The sequence below is a fragment of the Tachysurus fulvidraco genome, chromosome 14 (genome assembly GCF_022655615.1).
Source record: "Tachysurus fulvidraco isolate hzauxx_2018 chromosome 14, HZAU_PFXX_2.0, whole genome shotgun sequence".
Classification (NCBI taxonomy): Eukaryota; Metazoa; Chordata; class Actinopteri; order Siluriformes; family Bagridae; genus Tachysurus; species Tachysurus fulvidraco.
This window is the reverse complement of record NC_062531.1, coordinates 16730745-16747399: the sequence shown is the minus strand read 5'-3', so window position 1 is coordinate 16747399 and position 16655 is coordinate 16730745. Positions and strand designations below refer to the sequence as shown.

The window sequence follows — 16655 nt, the reverse complement described above, 5'->3', positions numbered from 1 at the left end:
CCTTCAGAAGTCACCTAATTTGTAAATAGAGTGCATCTGTGTGTAATTTAATCTCAGTATAATTACAGCTGTTCTGTGAAGACCTCAGAAGTGTGTTAGAGAACATTAGTGAACAAACAGCATAATGAAGACTAAATAACACACCAGACAGGTCAGGAATAAAGTTGTGGAGAAGTTTAAAGCCTTGAACATCTCACGGAGAACTGTACAATCCATCATCCGGAAATGGAAAGAGTATGGCACAACTGCAAGCCCACCAAGACATGGCCGTACACCTAAACTGACAGGCCGTGCAAGGAGAGCATTAATCAGAGAAGCAGCCAAGAGGCCCATGGTAACTCTAAAGGAGCTGCAGAGATCCACAGATCAGGTGGGAGAATCTGTCCACGGGACAACTGTCAGTCATGCACTCCACAAATCTGGTCTTTATGGAAGAGTGTCAAGAAGAAAGCCATTGTTGAAAGAAAGCCATAAGAAATCCAATTTGCAGTTTGCGACAAGCCATGTGGGGGACACAGCAAGCATGTGGAAGAAGGTGCTCTGTTCAGATGAGACCAAAATTGAACTTTTTGGACAAAATTCTAAACGTTATGTGTGGCGGAAACCTAACACTGCACATCACCCTGAACACACCTGTGAAACATGGTGGTAGCAGCATCATGTTGTGGGGATGCTTTTCTTCAGCAGGGACAGGGAAGCTGGTCAGAGTTGATGGGAAGATGGTTGGAGCCAAATACAGGGTAATCATAGATGAAAACCTGTTAAAGTCTGCAAAAGAATTGAGACTGGGGTGGAGATTCACCTTCCAGCAAGACAATGACCCTAAACATGCAGCCAGAGCTACAATGGAGTGGTTTATATCAAAGCATATTCATGTGTTAGAATGGCCCATTCAAAGTCCAGACCTAAATCCAATTGAAAATCACTGTTCACAGACGCTCGCCATACAATCTGACTGAGTTGAGCTATTTTGCAAAAAAGAATGGGCAAAAATTTCACTCTCTATAAGTGCAAAGCTGATAGAGACATAACCCAAAAGACCTGCAGCTGTAATTGCAGCGAAAGGTGGTTCTACAAAGTATTGACCCCGTGGGGCTGAATACAAATGCATGCCACACTTTTCAGATATTTATTTGTAAAAATAATTTATAAACAAATTATGCTGTAGATTATTATGCCACTGATGAATGGTTAATGTTTAACAATACACTTTACACTGTTTGATCTTGGAAAAAGAGAGTTTATGCTCTTTGTGACAGCTTTGAGCACCTGAGCAGACTAGTAAATTAAATACGCTAATGCTGAATTGGCACTTAGAACTTCTTTCATTTCAGAGACCATTAGAAAGGAACTAGGGACAATGCAATTTGCTTGAGATGATTGTGGGCTGACAAAAATGCCAGAGCACTGACCTTGCATGACTACTGTTAAAACAACTTTTCTTTGTACAATACTTCTACTCTTTGGCAAACCATGTCCTCATGGGCCTCACTTTGTGCACAAAGGCATTAACTGAACTTATTAACTTTCCCCTAAGGAAAACTGTAATGCTACAGAATACAAAGACATCCTATTTAACTGTGTGTTTCTTCTGGGCATGTAGTGTATATTCTGTAGGTAGTGAACATTTGTCATTCATTAGTTAAACTAACTTTGCGGTTAGCAATCTAGCTTCATGAAATAACAAGGTAAATTCACAATATATAGAAAGGTTCTGTCCATTTAACACTCCTTTGTTATTAAACTGAATGCACTTAGTTCTAGTCCTACATTGAGAATACCAAAATATAATGTTAAACTCTGAACATACTCTTACTTTTCTGATAAGTACAGTAGAAACATTTGGTAAAGAAAGTATACTGTATAATGTAGAAGTATCTCACAGCATCTGCATTCTGTGCATCTGTGACCCAGTGAGTCAAAGAGTCAGCTCAATAATAATGAAACAATGTCTAGACAGCTAGAGCTTAGTCCAAATAATTACAAATCAAAGCTACTTAAAAACAATGAAATTAAACTGTGATAAATGTCAGAATAAAACACAAGATGTTTGCTCAGATTTTGTTCATTGACACCTGTGTTAAGCAGCAGAAGAGGGCATCCTGGCTTTGTGCTTACATTTTTCATATACCATGGGCCAAGAGTATGACCAATGTGATTATAACAGCCATTTATCTGAGACCAGATATACTTTCAGAATCCCCTCTGAAAGTACAGGAATGGAAAGGCTAATTAGTTTGTTTTTGGCTATAAACCTAAAGCTTTAAGGTTTGAGATCAGAAGATGAATATGAAATGAATAATAGATTTAATTCCCTAATATTTACTAATTTAATAACATTATCTGAATGTTCTAAACAACTGAGAATGTGGCACCAATTTCTTAGGTTCTTAGGTATTAGAGCAAATTGATTTAACCCTTGTATGTTGTTCGGGTCTGTGGGACCCATATTCATAAACATATTTGTTGATCTTTTCCCACTCATAACTTGATTCGATTCGATTTTCTATTGTTATTACATTTTATTAAAAAACAACAAAAATGTTAAAAAATGTGATGTAATAAAGGTAAAGGGTAAATATTAACTATATATGCTGTTTATACTGCTTGTAATTGGGATTAAGCAAACATCTGTAAAGTATTTAAATAATTAAATAATAAATAATAAATTAATAAAATTTAAAATAATAATACAATTTTTGATTGTGTTGAATTAAAAGCCCAAAAATGCAGCGGATCCACCAGACCCACGAACACTGGCTGAATAGCAAAAATACGAACAACATACAAGGGTTAAAGTAAATTAAATCAAGCAGCACTTATATATTACTTTGTCATCTACTGGTTGTAATTGTAGCATTAAGCCTGCAACCCAATAACATAAGCAAACTGTTGCATTCTTCTTTTGTGATGCTTTTTAACAATGCTTCCTCATCAACAAAAAGCCTTTTCCAAAAGAATTAGTGTAAGCCCAAGCCATGCCACTACCTCCAATATGCTTGAATGATGAGCTTGTATGTTTTGGAGCAGATCTTTTCTGTTTCATCTCTGAAGGCAATATTTCAGTCTGGTTTTCTTTTCTTGCTGCCGATGTGTGGTTTGCATCTTGTGATATGGCTATATCTATATTTCTGTTCTTGTTTGGTGTAGTGGATTATAAGACTACTTGGCTACTAGATTGGAAGGCTCATAGTTGTGGCTGAGTTACTTCAACACAGAATGGTGCAAGAACTCCGTGCTTGTTTTTAATTACTGCAGTTTGCATATTAACCAAACTGCTCCACGAACAATGCCATTTCCACGACCCTCCATCTGGCCCTCAGCCCACCTGGACAATAATTATCCAATTATCCCTCAGCACCTGTCTGAGAAGCTGAGCCTGCTGGCCTAAACACCTCCCATTGCAACTGGATCCTGGACTTCCTGACTTGGAGACCTCAGTCAGTTCGGATCAGGAACAGCACATTTAGCACCACCACACTGAGAACTGGGGCCCCTTAGAAAGGTGTGCTTTGTCCACTGCCGTTCACTGTGCTGAATGATGACAGTGTAGCAATGCACAGCCTGAACCATATCATCAAGTTCGATGACACGACCATGGTGGGTATCAACAGCAATAAAACCCTACACACCCCTCACACACATTCTTAAGCCTCCTGCCATCTGGAAAAAGGTACTGAAGCATTGGGGCCCTCAAAAACAGACAAAAGTTTCCTCCTGTAAGCCAATTGACTTCTTAAGAACCTGAACTAAACTAAACCAAACACACTCACACTCATTGTGTGAACTGCACAGAACTTTGTTTCAGAGCTGTTTTACACAACAAATTTCATTACCTTATCGAAATGCTATTACATAAGTGTATATATGTTTACTTGAACCCTCTTGTTAGAATCTACTGTATAATATACATTAAGCACTATTTTGTATTTTGTGTATTTGTCCTGTAGTGTTTTGTATTGTCTGCTTGCTCTGTCTTATGACTCACACTGTTTGCTCAGATGCACTTTATGTAATTTACTTTAAGTCCTAAGCTCTGTGTTGTTTTATGTAGCTTCGTGTTTTATGTAGTACTGTGACAATGACAATAAAAGCTCTCCAGAATTGACTTGAAAAGCATTATATATATATATATTATGCATGTAGGCTCCTATTTACTTTACCCTCTTCTCTCAGCTTCAAAATAGTCTTCATAATGGTTTGTCTAACAAGGCACACCTGAGCATGAGCCAATATTTTTGTCACTGGAAAAATGGAAAAAATGTGGAAAAAACAGTTTTTAACACATCTATATGTATATATTAGGTATGAAAGTTCATTGGTTTATTTTCTCATATAAATCTTTTTCAATCTTTCTCAAACCCGAATTCAGTGTATAGCAAAAACAAAAGAATTGCCATTGCTATTCCATTAATTTTTGAAGGGACTCCACATGTTAAAAGCCAAATAGTTGCCTTCATTTTATACATGTTAATTCAGACAGTCAACAATAGCCAATAAGTACCAGGCAATATCTCAGACACAGATGTAATGCTTTGTCCAAGAATCAATCCAGTGTTCTGATCCTGACCTGTTCATATTTTTCCAGTTCTGTATGGTAGATTTGTCTGATCTGTGAGAGTTTGGCCCTGTAGTCTGAGTGTTCAATAGAGTTGTCAGTAGGGCTTCCTGATGCTGTTGCCACTGCTGACACACTGGCTGATCCACTGCCTTTCTCTGGGCCAGCCACCCCCTCTGCCAGCAGCATATTGTCCAGACGCATAAGCTGAGGATCTGGAGGGTCCTCTTCCTGTGCCCCTCGAATACTCAGACCTGGAAAGACACAAATATCCTAATGAATCATCCGGTGCATCTACTAGATCGAGAGAATTGCGGCTGACCTGGTTGGGATCTGGTTTTCTCATGCACTGGTTTTCTCATGCACCTTTTAAGTGTAATTCTTAGAAATTAAACTTTCTTTTATCTAGTTTTTAAGGAAATAGTTGCCAGATGTATGGAACCTATGCATCCATGCACTTTCAATAATTATTTAGATCATCCTCTTATTGATCAGTCATGAGCAGAGTAAAGTGATTAAAGACAGAGGAAGTACTGGAGCACTTGGATTGAAAACTACACCAGGTTACGTATGTAACCTGGTTCCCTGATAAGGGAAGGGGATGCTGCTGCATGGCTAACTTTATGAGAATGCTTCATTATGGAAGTTGTGTCAGAAGCTCTTTGTTCACACACCAATTTAATGGCTCAAAAATGACACCTGATGAAGGGAATACGCACCAACAAGTTCATATAAGGGCATCCACGTCACAATACTCCAGTTTCTACTTGTCTGAGGAAACACAACTAGATGCCTGGGGTGTGGCAACCAATGCACAACCTTGTTACTTTCTCAGGGAATGGGATTACATATGTAACCTAGTGTAACCTAGTATGTAGCCCTTTTGAGAGAACTTGACCCACACCACACCACACCAGTCAATGACTGTCTCAGAGGCCATGAAAGAGCATGAGTAAACCAGAAACAGAACAGCAATTATCCCTAAAGTATCTGTGACCCAGGAGTGGGGTCTAGGTCCAGGTTATAGAACCTGATATAGGTGTCCGAAGAGGACCAGCCTGCCACAGCACAAATGTCTTCAAGGGGGACACCCCTGGAGAGGGCACTGGACGAGCCGATACCCCTAGTGGAGGGAGCTTTGACACCCTGAGCCAAAGCAATACCATACACTTCATAAGCAAGGGTAATGGCCTCTCCTACCCAGTGCAACAGGGGCTACTTGGAGAGCAGACGTCCCTTGTTCTGGCTCCCAAACAGACAAAACACAGAGGGGGTCATACGCCACGAGCTCAAGCAGACACAAGTTCTCAGAGCCCTTACCAGGCAAAGCAAGTGCAGCCTCTCCTGTTCTGCTGACTCATTGGGATTAGGACAGAAAGCCTGCAAGATGACCAGACAACCTGCCATCCTGGGAACCTTGGCAATGGACTTTTAAATATCTTCCTTTTTCCCTAGTCTAGACAGACTGAACAAACAATTGACACAAACATACACAGAGAGATTCCTGAAGACAAAAAAGCTGGAATAATTTGATGTAGATGGCATATATCCCCTTTGTCACATGGCCTTTCTGGGCAATTAAATTGATGTGTGCACACAGAGATTCAGACACAACTTCCTCAATTACGCATTCCCATAGTGTCAGCCATGATGCAGGATTGAGTTCCCTCAAAAGAGAACCCTGTTTAATGGAACTAAATGGATGCCCAAGACCTTATTATACCCTAATAAAAGCAAAGAATGGCTCACATAAGGGTGATCCCTTCTTACAATAGAGGCAGTGTGTTAAGCATTTTAGTGAATGCCCTTTAAACAGCAAATGTTATGACAGTGGCTCAAAATGATGATAGTGGATGATATAATTGTAAAAAATAATATAAAACAAAGTCAAACACAGAGAGAGGCTTGCAGTGCTGAGGGTATGCTGAATGAGCCTCTAGGTATGAATTTGCTTTCCCTCTATTTCACTGTGTTGCCTTTTCCTATTTATATAGCACAAAGCAGATACCATGTTTTTACTTACCATCCAGCATGACAGTGGCACACAACAAATGACACACTAAACAGCAAAATGGCTAATTTTGTGTGTCTATATGTGGGGTCAAAGCACAGCTGCTGCTCAACTACCTTAAGTATGTGTGTGTTATATGATGTAGCTCTGCACGGAGTCGGCTGCTCCATACACATGTAAATCTGTGGTCAATATGAAAAGCAATGATTGCTCGTTATGTTTCAATGATAATTTTTATGATCCTCGAAATAGTAAAGAGCCGTCAAGATTGATGTCTTCCTCATCAGTGTCTGGCACCAGTCCTTTCTCTATTTTCTCTCAATCTATGTAATGAATACAATCCACGCATGAAAATAATGAACCAGGGAAAGGGTAAGAAATCTTTATTGTAGTGTAGTTTAATCAAGACTGTAACATATATTTGATTATGACAATGATCTAAGGAGACTGAAAAGGAAATATTGCTTGGTTTCTGCCTGATGCCTTATGCATTTGTTTTCATGGCTCATCACCTTTCTGTGATATTCTTTCTTTTCTCCTGTAACTATCTTTCAGTGACTCCTAATAGGTCCTCACTAAACAATGGAGCATGCAAACCTGCTTTAGTAAAGCAGTAGCTTGCATGACCTACATTCACAGCAAAACTGTGGTGAAAAATTCAGACAATAAAATATATGCATCTGGCATATGCTGTGTCTCTGTGTGTGTGTGTGTGTGTGTGCATGCATTTATGGAGAGAGAGAGAGAGAGAGAGAGAGAGAGAGAGAGAGAGAGAGAGAGAGAGAGAGAGAGAGAGATGCAATCTGTTCTTTATACTCCCTGTTAAAATAAAAGCATACTTGTAGGGGACACCACCTTTAGTGGGTGTAAAATGTCCATAAACACCCCTGTTCAATTTTATTTGGTGAAATCTACTTTCACCTTAAATGTGATAGAACAACCAAGAAAATTAAATAAGAAAGATTAAAGAAAATATTTTTTTTTTACAACTTTATTAGAGGAGAAAATCCTAATTAGCCAATTTTATTACACTTATGCTCCAGATCTAACAAACTGCAAAAAGATCCCCTGTGCACTGAGATTTAGATTTGGCCCTGACAGTCCTTGATCTTCTTCTTCTGAAACCTTTGATGACTTGAAATTTTGATTGGTTGGTTAAAAATGTTTTTTATGAGTATATATAACCACCTAATACTTTAAAGAAACCACAAGCATCCTCTGTCAGTGTCAGGATACCACATACAGCTAACTCCATAAATATACAAACCAAAGTATAAGCCAGAGATTGTACCCATCAGTAAGTGTTTGTATGTCCTAGGTATGAGGCCATGTAGCTTAATGGACTGTGAGGCCAAGGATGAATGAGGTCATTTGTGGAACACACCATTTGGCCATTCTGAACATTGCGGTGTCAGCATATTATGACAAGGGTGCAGCTGAAACTATGAGACCCTGCTCCACTGCATTATCTGCACATGCACCCACACACACATAGACACACACAGGTCCCTTCTATGTACTCCACACACAGTTTGTTGGAAGAGAAAAGAAAAATGTCTGAAGTCTACCAGCACTCACTGCAGCAAGATAATAAATGTATTAGCAACTGGAAGTTGAAATAATGAAAGAAGCCATTGCCATGAGGTAATACTGTTTTATGAAGGAAATTACATGGTCTAAATCGTTTAGGCAGGTGGTACTTGTCAAAGTAACATCCAGTTGAATGCCGGGATCTCGCTCTAATTGGCAGCAGAACATTACTCCACTGGTGTGCAGAACAGCTCCACTGGTGTGCCTTCTTCCCATAGTCAATCTCACTCTCACTCATTTTCTACCGCTTATCCGAACTACCTCGGGTCACAGGGAGCCTGTGCCTATCTCAGGCGTCAGCAGGCATTAAGGCAGCATACACCCTGGACGGAGTGCCAACCCATCGCAGGGCACACACACACACACACACACACACACATACACATACACATTCACTCACGCAATCACACACTACGGACAATTTTCCAGAGATGCCAATCAAAGTACCATGCATGTCTTTGGACCGGGGGAGGAAACCGGAGTACCCGGAGGAAACCCCCGAGGCACGAGGAGAACATGCAAACTCAGCACACACAAGGCAGAGGTGGAAATCGAACCCCCCTAATCACTAAGCCATAGTGCCCCACCCCAGTAAGGTATATGATTAACCAATTATAAATGACAGTCATTAAATCACATTAACTAAAAACATTAACCTTCATTATTGTAACACTCTTCAATCATTCAGTAAACAACCTGCCTCCTGGCTTTCGCTTCCACCAAAAGTGTCAGTGATTTGCATGCGCTCTCGGTTCAGTCCTCGTGCACCAAATTCTCACTCAGTGGAGATAAGGTTTTACTTAGGCCTAACCCGGCCTTCATGCCTAAGTGCTTTCCAGCTTTCACTGATGGTGTGATTGAGCTCTCCGCTTTTCACCCTCCCCCTTTTCCTCTGTGGGGGACCAGAGGTTGAATGCTTTGTGCCCTGTGAGTGCTCTACGGGCGTACATGGACAGGACAAACTCTTTTCGAGGGAGCGACCAGCTCTTCATCTATTGGGCCCCGCCGAACACGTGGAAACCCATCTCTAATCAACGCCTCTCTCGCTGGCTTGTTGAAGCCATCGCCTAAGCATATGAGTCTAGGGGCGTGCAGCCTCTGGGTGGCCTCGGGGCTCACCCCACTAGAGGCTTGGCTGCTTCTTGGGCTCTGTTTGGGGAAGTTCCCTTGCAGGACATTTGTGCCGCTGTGAGCTGGTCCTCTCCGCACACCTTTGTTAGGCACTACAGGCTTGATGTTACCCGTACCATGGTGGCTCATGAGGTCTTGAGTGTGGGCTCTTCGTAGCCACGTGCTACTAGTCCAGCACTCCTTTCAACCCTGTCTGCCCGGCCTGGCTATGCATGTTTCAAGCATATGGCCTTGCCCCCTCCTGACACCCAGGTTGTTCCATTCACATGTTTATAAATATGTTCCATGCATGCTACCACATGTCGTGTTTCTCTTTGGCTGGGCTTTTTACCCCTCGCGGCATGTTATGTCTGCTGCTTTGTGACGTGCCGAGCACCACCTTTTTGGCCATCCTCTGGCTTACAGGGCCTCGCTGTGAGTGTATTGGGCAAGCGGGGAGTTGTCTATATCTCCCATGGGTGGATCTCAAACATGAGATGATGAAAGACAACGATAGGTTACTTTCGTAACCCCGGTTCTCTGAAACATCGAGCGGAGAGATCCACCAAGTTTGCCCCACTTGCTGCACGAGAAGCGAATATGCTCACTGAGGAAAGGTAGCACGTGCAGGTGCATTATGCACTCGGGTAAGGGGCGTTACCTTACCTGCCTTTGGCATGCGCTCCTGTCTGTCAAGCCAGACTTGGTGCAATTGGATGCTTCTGTAGAGGTCAGGAACGGATGCCCTTCCCAAAGGTGGATCTCTCCACTCGAAGTTTCAGCGAACCAGGGTTATGAAAGTAACCTATTGTTATTGTTCATACATAATTCTGGGAGATGCTTCACATTCTCATTGTATGCTGGTGCAACAATGTTACTAAATTGTTGATCATAGATGATATCGCCACCTAAAAAGTTACATGTTCCTGTATCTCTCAAAAAACGTGTGTTCAAACAAAAGGTTTCATATTTGGAACTCATTTAGATATAAAAATCAAAAGGTGAAATTTTGATCCATTTTTTCTATGCACTGTAGACATATGGGTTTGTCTTTTGGGGCTAAACAACTCTTGCTATTTTTATTTACTATTATTTAATTATTTGTTTAGTCTTTGTGTCTAATTAAAGTATTACCCATTGATTCCAAATCCAAAATAGCCCTATTTTTATGCACAGTAAAGATGGAGAACTGCAGTAAAGAGTGCACTGTATATTTTAACATCTTTATATACCAAAATCAGTTCTATTTATTATCATTCATAAACCAATTTTAAATCATTGACTCACTATGTATTATAGTTTAAGCCTTAATTTGTGGTCAAGATGCTCACACACATGTCAGGTTCTGTAATATTTGTGCTGTATTTACATTAGAATTACTACTGTTGTTAATATTTTTATTACTGTTGTTGTACACTACAAATTCATATTTAGGTGTAACTTTCAACATGTACACAACACAGGCCATTCCTTAGCTGGAAGGTTAATCAAAGTTACAATGATCCCCTGCTATTTTTTGTACATATTCCTCCTGAAAAGGAAATCGGTCTATTATTTTAATGGTAGGTTTATAACAGTGGGACAGAATAACAAAAACAAACGCATTTTAAAAAAGTAAGAAATTGATTTGCATTTTGATTTCTGGCTCCCAGGTTTCTTTTATAAAGGTAACAAGCTGAGATTCAAGATTGGTGAGAAGGTGATAAGTCAGTGTGATTATTCACAAATGGAAGAAACACAAAATAACTGTCAATCTGGGGCTTCATGCAAAAACTCACCTCATGGGGTTTTAACGATCATGAGAATCAGCCCAGAACTACCTGGGAGGATCTTGTCAATGATCAAGAAAGCATATGTACAGGCCCATCTGAATCTGTTTGCCAATGAATATCTGAATGATTCTGAGGAGAACTGGGTGAAAGTGTTGTGGTCAGATGATAGAAAAATCAAGCTGTTTGGCATCAACTCAACTCGTCATGTTTAGAGGAGGAGGAATGCTTCAAACATTGAGGTGGAAACATTATGCTTTGGCAGTGTTTTTCTGATAAGGGGACAGGACAACTTCACCACATCAATGAGAAGATGGACAGGGGCATGTTCCATCAAATCTTGGGTGAGAACATCCTTCCTTTAGCCAGGGCATTGAAAATGTGTTGTGTTTGGGTATTCCAGCATGACTATGACCCAAAACACAGTGGCCTAGCCAGTCTCCAGACCTTAATCCAATAGAAAATCTGTAGAGGGAGCTGAAGGTTCTTGAGCTGCCAAACATACAAACCTTAATGACTTAGAGAGGATCTGAAAAGAGGAGTGGGACAAAATCACTCCTGAGATGTGTACAAACCTGAGAACCAACTACAAGAAAAGTTTGACTGCCAACAAGGGTTTTGCCACCAAGTAAGGGAAGGGAAGGGGAGGTAATTACAGTAATTACCAGTTGCAACTTTGCTGTGAAAAGAGGGTTCACAATAAAGCTAGAGACATGGTTACACCTTAGATGTTTTGTCTCAACTGATGTTTGGATTGTGTAGACATGATTTACATTGATATGCACTGTCTTATCACAAAAATACAATAGATCAACTCTAATGAACTTTTAGGTTAATGAGTGTGCAAATGCTCATCACAGTAATTGTAAAAGTAAAAGTAAATGTACAATAGTCAGTACAATGGTTCACTTAAAAATTGGGCAATTCATTTTTGGACTAAACATATCTTTTGGTATTATGGCCAAAAGTTCGAAAGTTCTTAGTCTCAGCAGACCATAACACTATTTCACATGGTTTGGGGAGATAGGAGTTTTTTTTTTTTTTCTACAAACTTTTTTAAGTTAAAAAAGGCTTCTGTCTTGCCACTATGTTTGTACCACAGACAGTTGGTTGATAATGAACAGGGTTAGGATAGGTTGGCATATTATTAAAGATTGTGCAACCCGGTTATTGTACATTTTTTTTATTTAATCTTTTTTCCATTTTAATGTTAAATATTAAATGTCTATGTTTAATATTAAATATCAAAGGTCTAAAAAAGGTGGTCCTGACAAGAATGATCTTTGTTTAATTTTTTTACACCACAAAAACCATAACAAGTCAAGTCAAGAAGCATTTATTGTCATTTCAAACATATATAGCTGTTGCAGTACACAGTGAAATGAGTCCATGGTGCTACATAAAATAAAAAGGACTTAAATAAGTATTCCTAGCCACATAAAGTTTATCTGTGCAACCTGGTGCAAACAGTGCAAGACAAAAGACAAAAAGACAGTGCAGGACAAAAGACAGTGAAACAAAAAATACAAGACAATACACAAAAGACAATAAACAAAAGCAGCACCAACCAGTCTGAACACTGTATGTTCAATCAATGTTGCGTGTGCAGAAATATTGGAATGAACACATTAAATTAATAACAGCCGTTACATGAGGTATTTTAATGTACAGTGCAAAACAACAATTGACTGAAATGTGAAGGACAGCATGTGCAAAGAGCAAAAAACTGTATGCCATATTACTTTAGATTAATGCATCTGAAAGTCCCAAGCCAGAGAAAATGGGTCTAAAAACACCATGATTTTGGCCAGTACTGAGGCAACTGTATGAAAGGAATACATATATAAGCTGGTTCTTTTCAAAAACACAAAAATGGCAACCACATTACTGACTGCTTAACCTAATTCCACCGGACATTCACTCAACAGCTACATATGTCAGCTCTACTATATTCAATTAAACCATTAAATCTATAAAGATATACAACAGCTAGGGAAAAACATACTGTTAGACATTGTTTGCAAATAAAGATACTGCTTAATTTGCTCGGAAGCTCTCACCAACAGAGTATAATGACTGGTCTACATGGTATGACGAGAACAATGGGAGCAAAACAGCAACTGTGAAGCTCTACCTCACTGCGAGATTAACTCAGAACCTCCACAGCTGTGAACCATCTATCTCCACAATAGCTCCAACAGCAGGAACTGTGAGACAATCCTTCAAAAAGGTCAGATCTGGAACATTTCATATACATTTCCAAGAATGTTAGCAAACAAAGGAGATGATTGCAGTCTACTGAATGAGTAGGGCAAGTATGTCCCTATTCACCTCAAGGAAAAAACAGTGGAAAAGCTGTTTTAAATTCCAATCTCAATATATGTGTCCAAACTCTTACAGTGGTGAGAATATCCAAGCAGTGTTTATACTTCCTACAAAAGCTTAGGGGTTTTGGAATGTACCCAAACATTCTCACCTTTATTATTACATTAGATTAGATTACATTCATATTTTCATTGAGCTGAGTACAAGTTAGCAATTAATAAGTATCAGAAGCAATTATCTTCCCAGACTTTTTTCACAGCATAGTGCAGTGTCATCTTATAGCACATGTACAGTATGTTCACTACTTTGCACACTGTAAACTTATGCACACCTATACTATTGTTAATTTATGTATTTTTGTGTACATTATATCGATTTACATTTTGTATTTTACATCATGTATATTTTATTTAAAGTGTTTTTTTTTATATTTAGTTAAAATAAACTGAAGTTAAGCCTTCCACAAAATTTTAGGCCTATTCCTCCAGAAAAAAGTAATAACAGAGTCAGATTTGTAGGCTTCCTTGCACAAGCTATTTCAGTTTTGCTCACAAATTAAAATGCATTCATGCCTTTGTAATGGCTACTCAGATACTTTTACTTTGTTGTCCTTAAGCCATGTTGCCACAACTTTGGTGGTATGCTTGGGATCATTGCCTATTTTAAATACCCATTTGTGACCAATCATTGACCAGTCACCAATGTCTTGAAATGTTGTTTCAATATGTCCACTTTTCTCATGATGACATCTATTAGTGAAAATGCACCAGCGGCTCCTGCAGCAAAGCACTCAAAAAACATGATCCTGCCACACCAATGCTGCATGGGCTGGTGTTCTTTCGGTTGTAAGCCTTAGTCCTTTTCTTCCAAACACACTGATAATCATTATGGCCAAACAGTTCCATTTTTGGTTCATCAGACCTCCAAAAAGTAAAATCTTTGTTCCAGTGTGCATTTGCAAACAGAAGTCCATGTTGGTGAGGGATACAAAGGTGATGGGCAGATTTGTTGTTAATGAAAGGAACCTAGAAGAATAGATGGTGGTGGACTTTGCTAAGTGGACAGAAATGGCTCTAGTTAACACTTATTTCCAGAGGAGAGAGGAACATAGAGTTACATATAAGAGTGGAGGCAGGAGAACAGTACACAGGTAGACTACATTCTATGTAGAGGAGGCAATCTGAGAGAGATTAGAGATAGTGGTAGGCATTGGATATTGATGAGTAAGATGTTTCTGGAGGTCAGGAAAAAGAGGAGAGGAAATATAGAAAAGAAGATTAAGTGGTGGAAGTTGAATAAGGAACACTGTTGTGAGAAGAAACTGAGACAGGCACTGGGTGGTCAGGAAGAGTTTCTAAATGACTAGGAAACTACAGCAAAAATGATCAGTAAGACAGGTACAGTAGGAGAGTGCTAGGTGTGTCCTATGGAAGGAGAAAATAAAATAAAAGAAGTGGGATGTTGAAAGGACTGAAGAAAATGGACAGGATTACAAGGAATCAAGGATGTGCAACAGATAAAGGTGATTAAAGATAGAGATCAAAATGTGCTAACAGGTGTGTGCAGAGAAGATTTAAGGAATTTTGAGAATCTGATGAATGAGGAAGATGAGAGGGAAAGACTGGAAAAACAGGTGAATATTGAAGAGCAGGAAATAGCAAAGATTAGAAAGGCTGTTGGTCCAGATGACATACCTGTGGAGGCACACAATCAAGCTATAGGAAAGAATAGTGGAAGCAGAATGGAATAAGAAAGGAAGTGGTTATTTGTTAGCAACATTATGGCTTTATGCCCAGAAAAAGCACTAATGATGCAATTTTGCTCTGAGATGGTCAGAACAGAGATGGTCAGAAAAAGCTGCACTGCGTCTTTGTGGATTTAGAGAAAGCCTATGGCAGTGTACCAAGAGAGGAGCGGATGACATTGTGATCTGTAGTGAGAGGGAAGGAAAAGTATAAAAGTCAGGGTACAGGGGGCTGAAGTCAAGAAGGTGCAGGAGTATTTGGGGTCAACTGTCCAGTGCAATAGCGAGTGTGGGAAAGAGGTGAAGAGATGAGTGCAAGCAGGTTGGAGTGGGTGGAAAAAAGTAGTAGTAGTAGCCTTTATTGTCATTGATCACAGGTACCGTGCAATTAGCCATCAACCTGTCCATACATACAAAACATACAATATGACAAGGGGGGGACAGGACAGGAAGACAGGGAATTGAAAAGAAATACAGCATAACATGAGGGAAGGGAGGAGAAGAAAACAACCCCCAGACTATGCTCCGGTGGGGAGTACAGTGTGGGAACAGGAAAAACACCTCAGCAACATAAGCACATAAACAGTACACCATAAACACACGACTTGCAAAAGAGGAGGGGAGTGGGGGGGGGGGGGGGTGGAGGTAATCCAGCACAGGCAAGCAGCCATCAGGTCCTGCAACCTTTATCCTCGGCGCTGGTCACAGACCCGCTTGTCAGACTGGCGGTAAAAAGCGGCGAAGGCGTGGGATGGGGGGTGGGGGTTGAGTACATATCTTTATATATGTGCGTGTGTGTGTGTATGTATGTATGTATAGGCCTGGAGAGTCGTTGCTCCCGGCATCAAATCTCGGTGCCTCAGTCCGCAAGATTGTCATAGCATGGAGACAGCCTTGATCAGGTCCCAGACAGAGTCAACAATTCGCAGGTGTCTATGGAAATGGGGGAAGGAACGCAAGAGCGTCTCGCTGCAGTGCTCTTCCAGGGGAATTGTTGTTCCAGCAGCGGACTTGGCCGAGGCCAGTGTTGGTTGAGGGGAGCCGAAAGCAGATAAGATTGGGTTTGTTTGGTCTTGGGGCGAGTAGACACATTCCAATTTACATGACTACTCTCTTAGTCTATTCTGGTCTCCAAATCGATCCATTTTTCTTTTCAAAGTTCTCCATGATGTTAACAGTATCCAAAGCAGTGAGCCTCACCGTGATGTTATCCATATTGCGGTTTATAGTCCCAGCCTCAGTGCTGACCGCACTGCCCACTGCATCAATCATGACAGGCAGCCTTGGGAGGTTTTGGACAGCTGTCACTGTTTTCTGATTTCCTCGATAAACCAGGGCAACGCCTAATCCAATCAGCATAACTCCTGTTATCATGGTTCCAAATAGGTAGATGTCTTCAATTAAATGTCCTCCACGGAAAGAGCCACCAGACACACGACCCGCCACCTCTCCCACGCGTCAATCGTATAGTCAGCTGCGAACGTTCCGATAGGGCAGTCAGGTTCCCACGAACGCAAGCTTCTTGTCGAGAAGATGGTGTCAATTTCG

General features: G+C 40.4%; 1 protein-coding gene across 9 annotated transcripts in view; it reads right to left on the bottom strand.

Annotated features, from left to right (window-relative positions):
- pbx3b (pre-B-cell leukemia homeobox 3b) overlaps positions 1–16655 on the bottom strand; it is a 105486-nt gene that overhangs the window by 14276 nt on the left and 74555 nt on the right. For all 9 annotated transcript variants that reach the window (XM_047799738.1, XM_047799737.1, XM_047799736.1 and 6 more), the window contains exon 4: positions 4571–4812. In XM_047799738.1, the coding sequence (XP_047655694.1) occupies positions 4571–4812 (242 nt within the window). The remainder of the gene's footprint in view (positions 1–4570; positions 4813–16655) is intronic.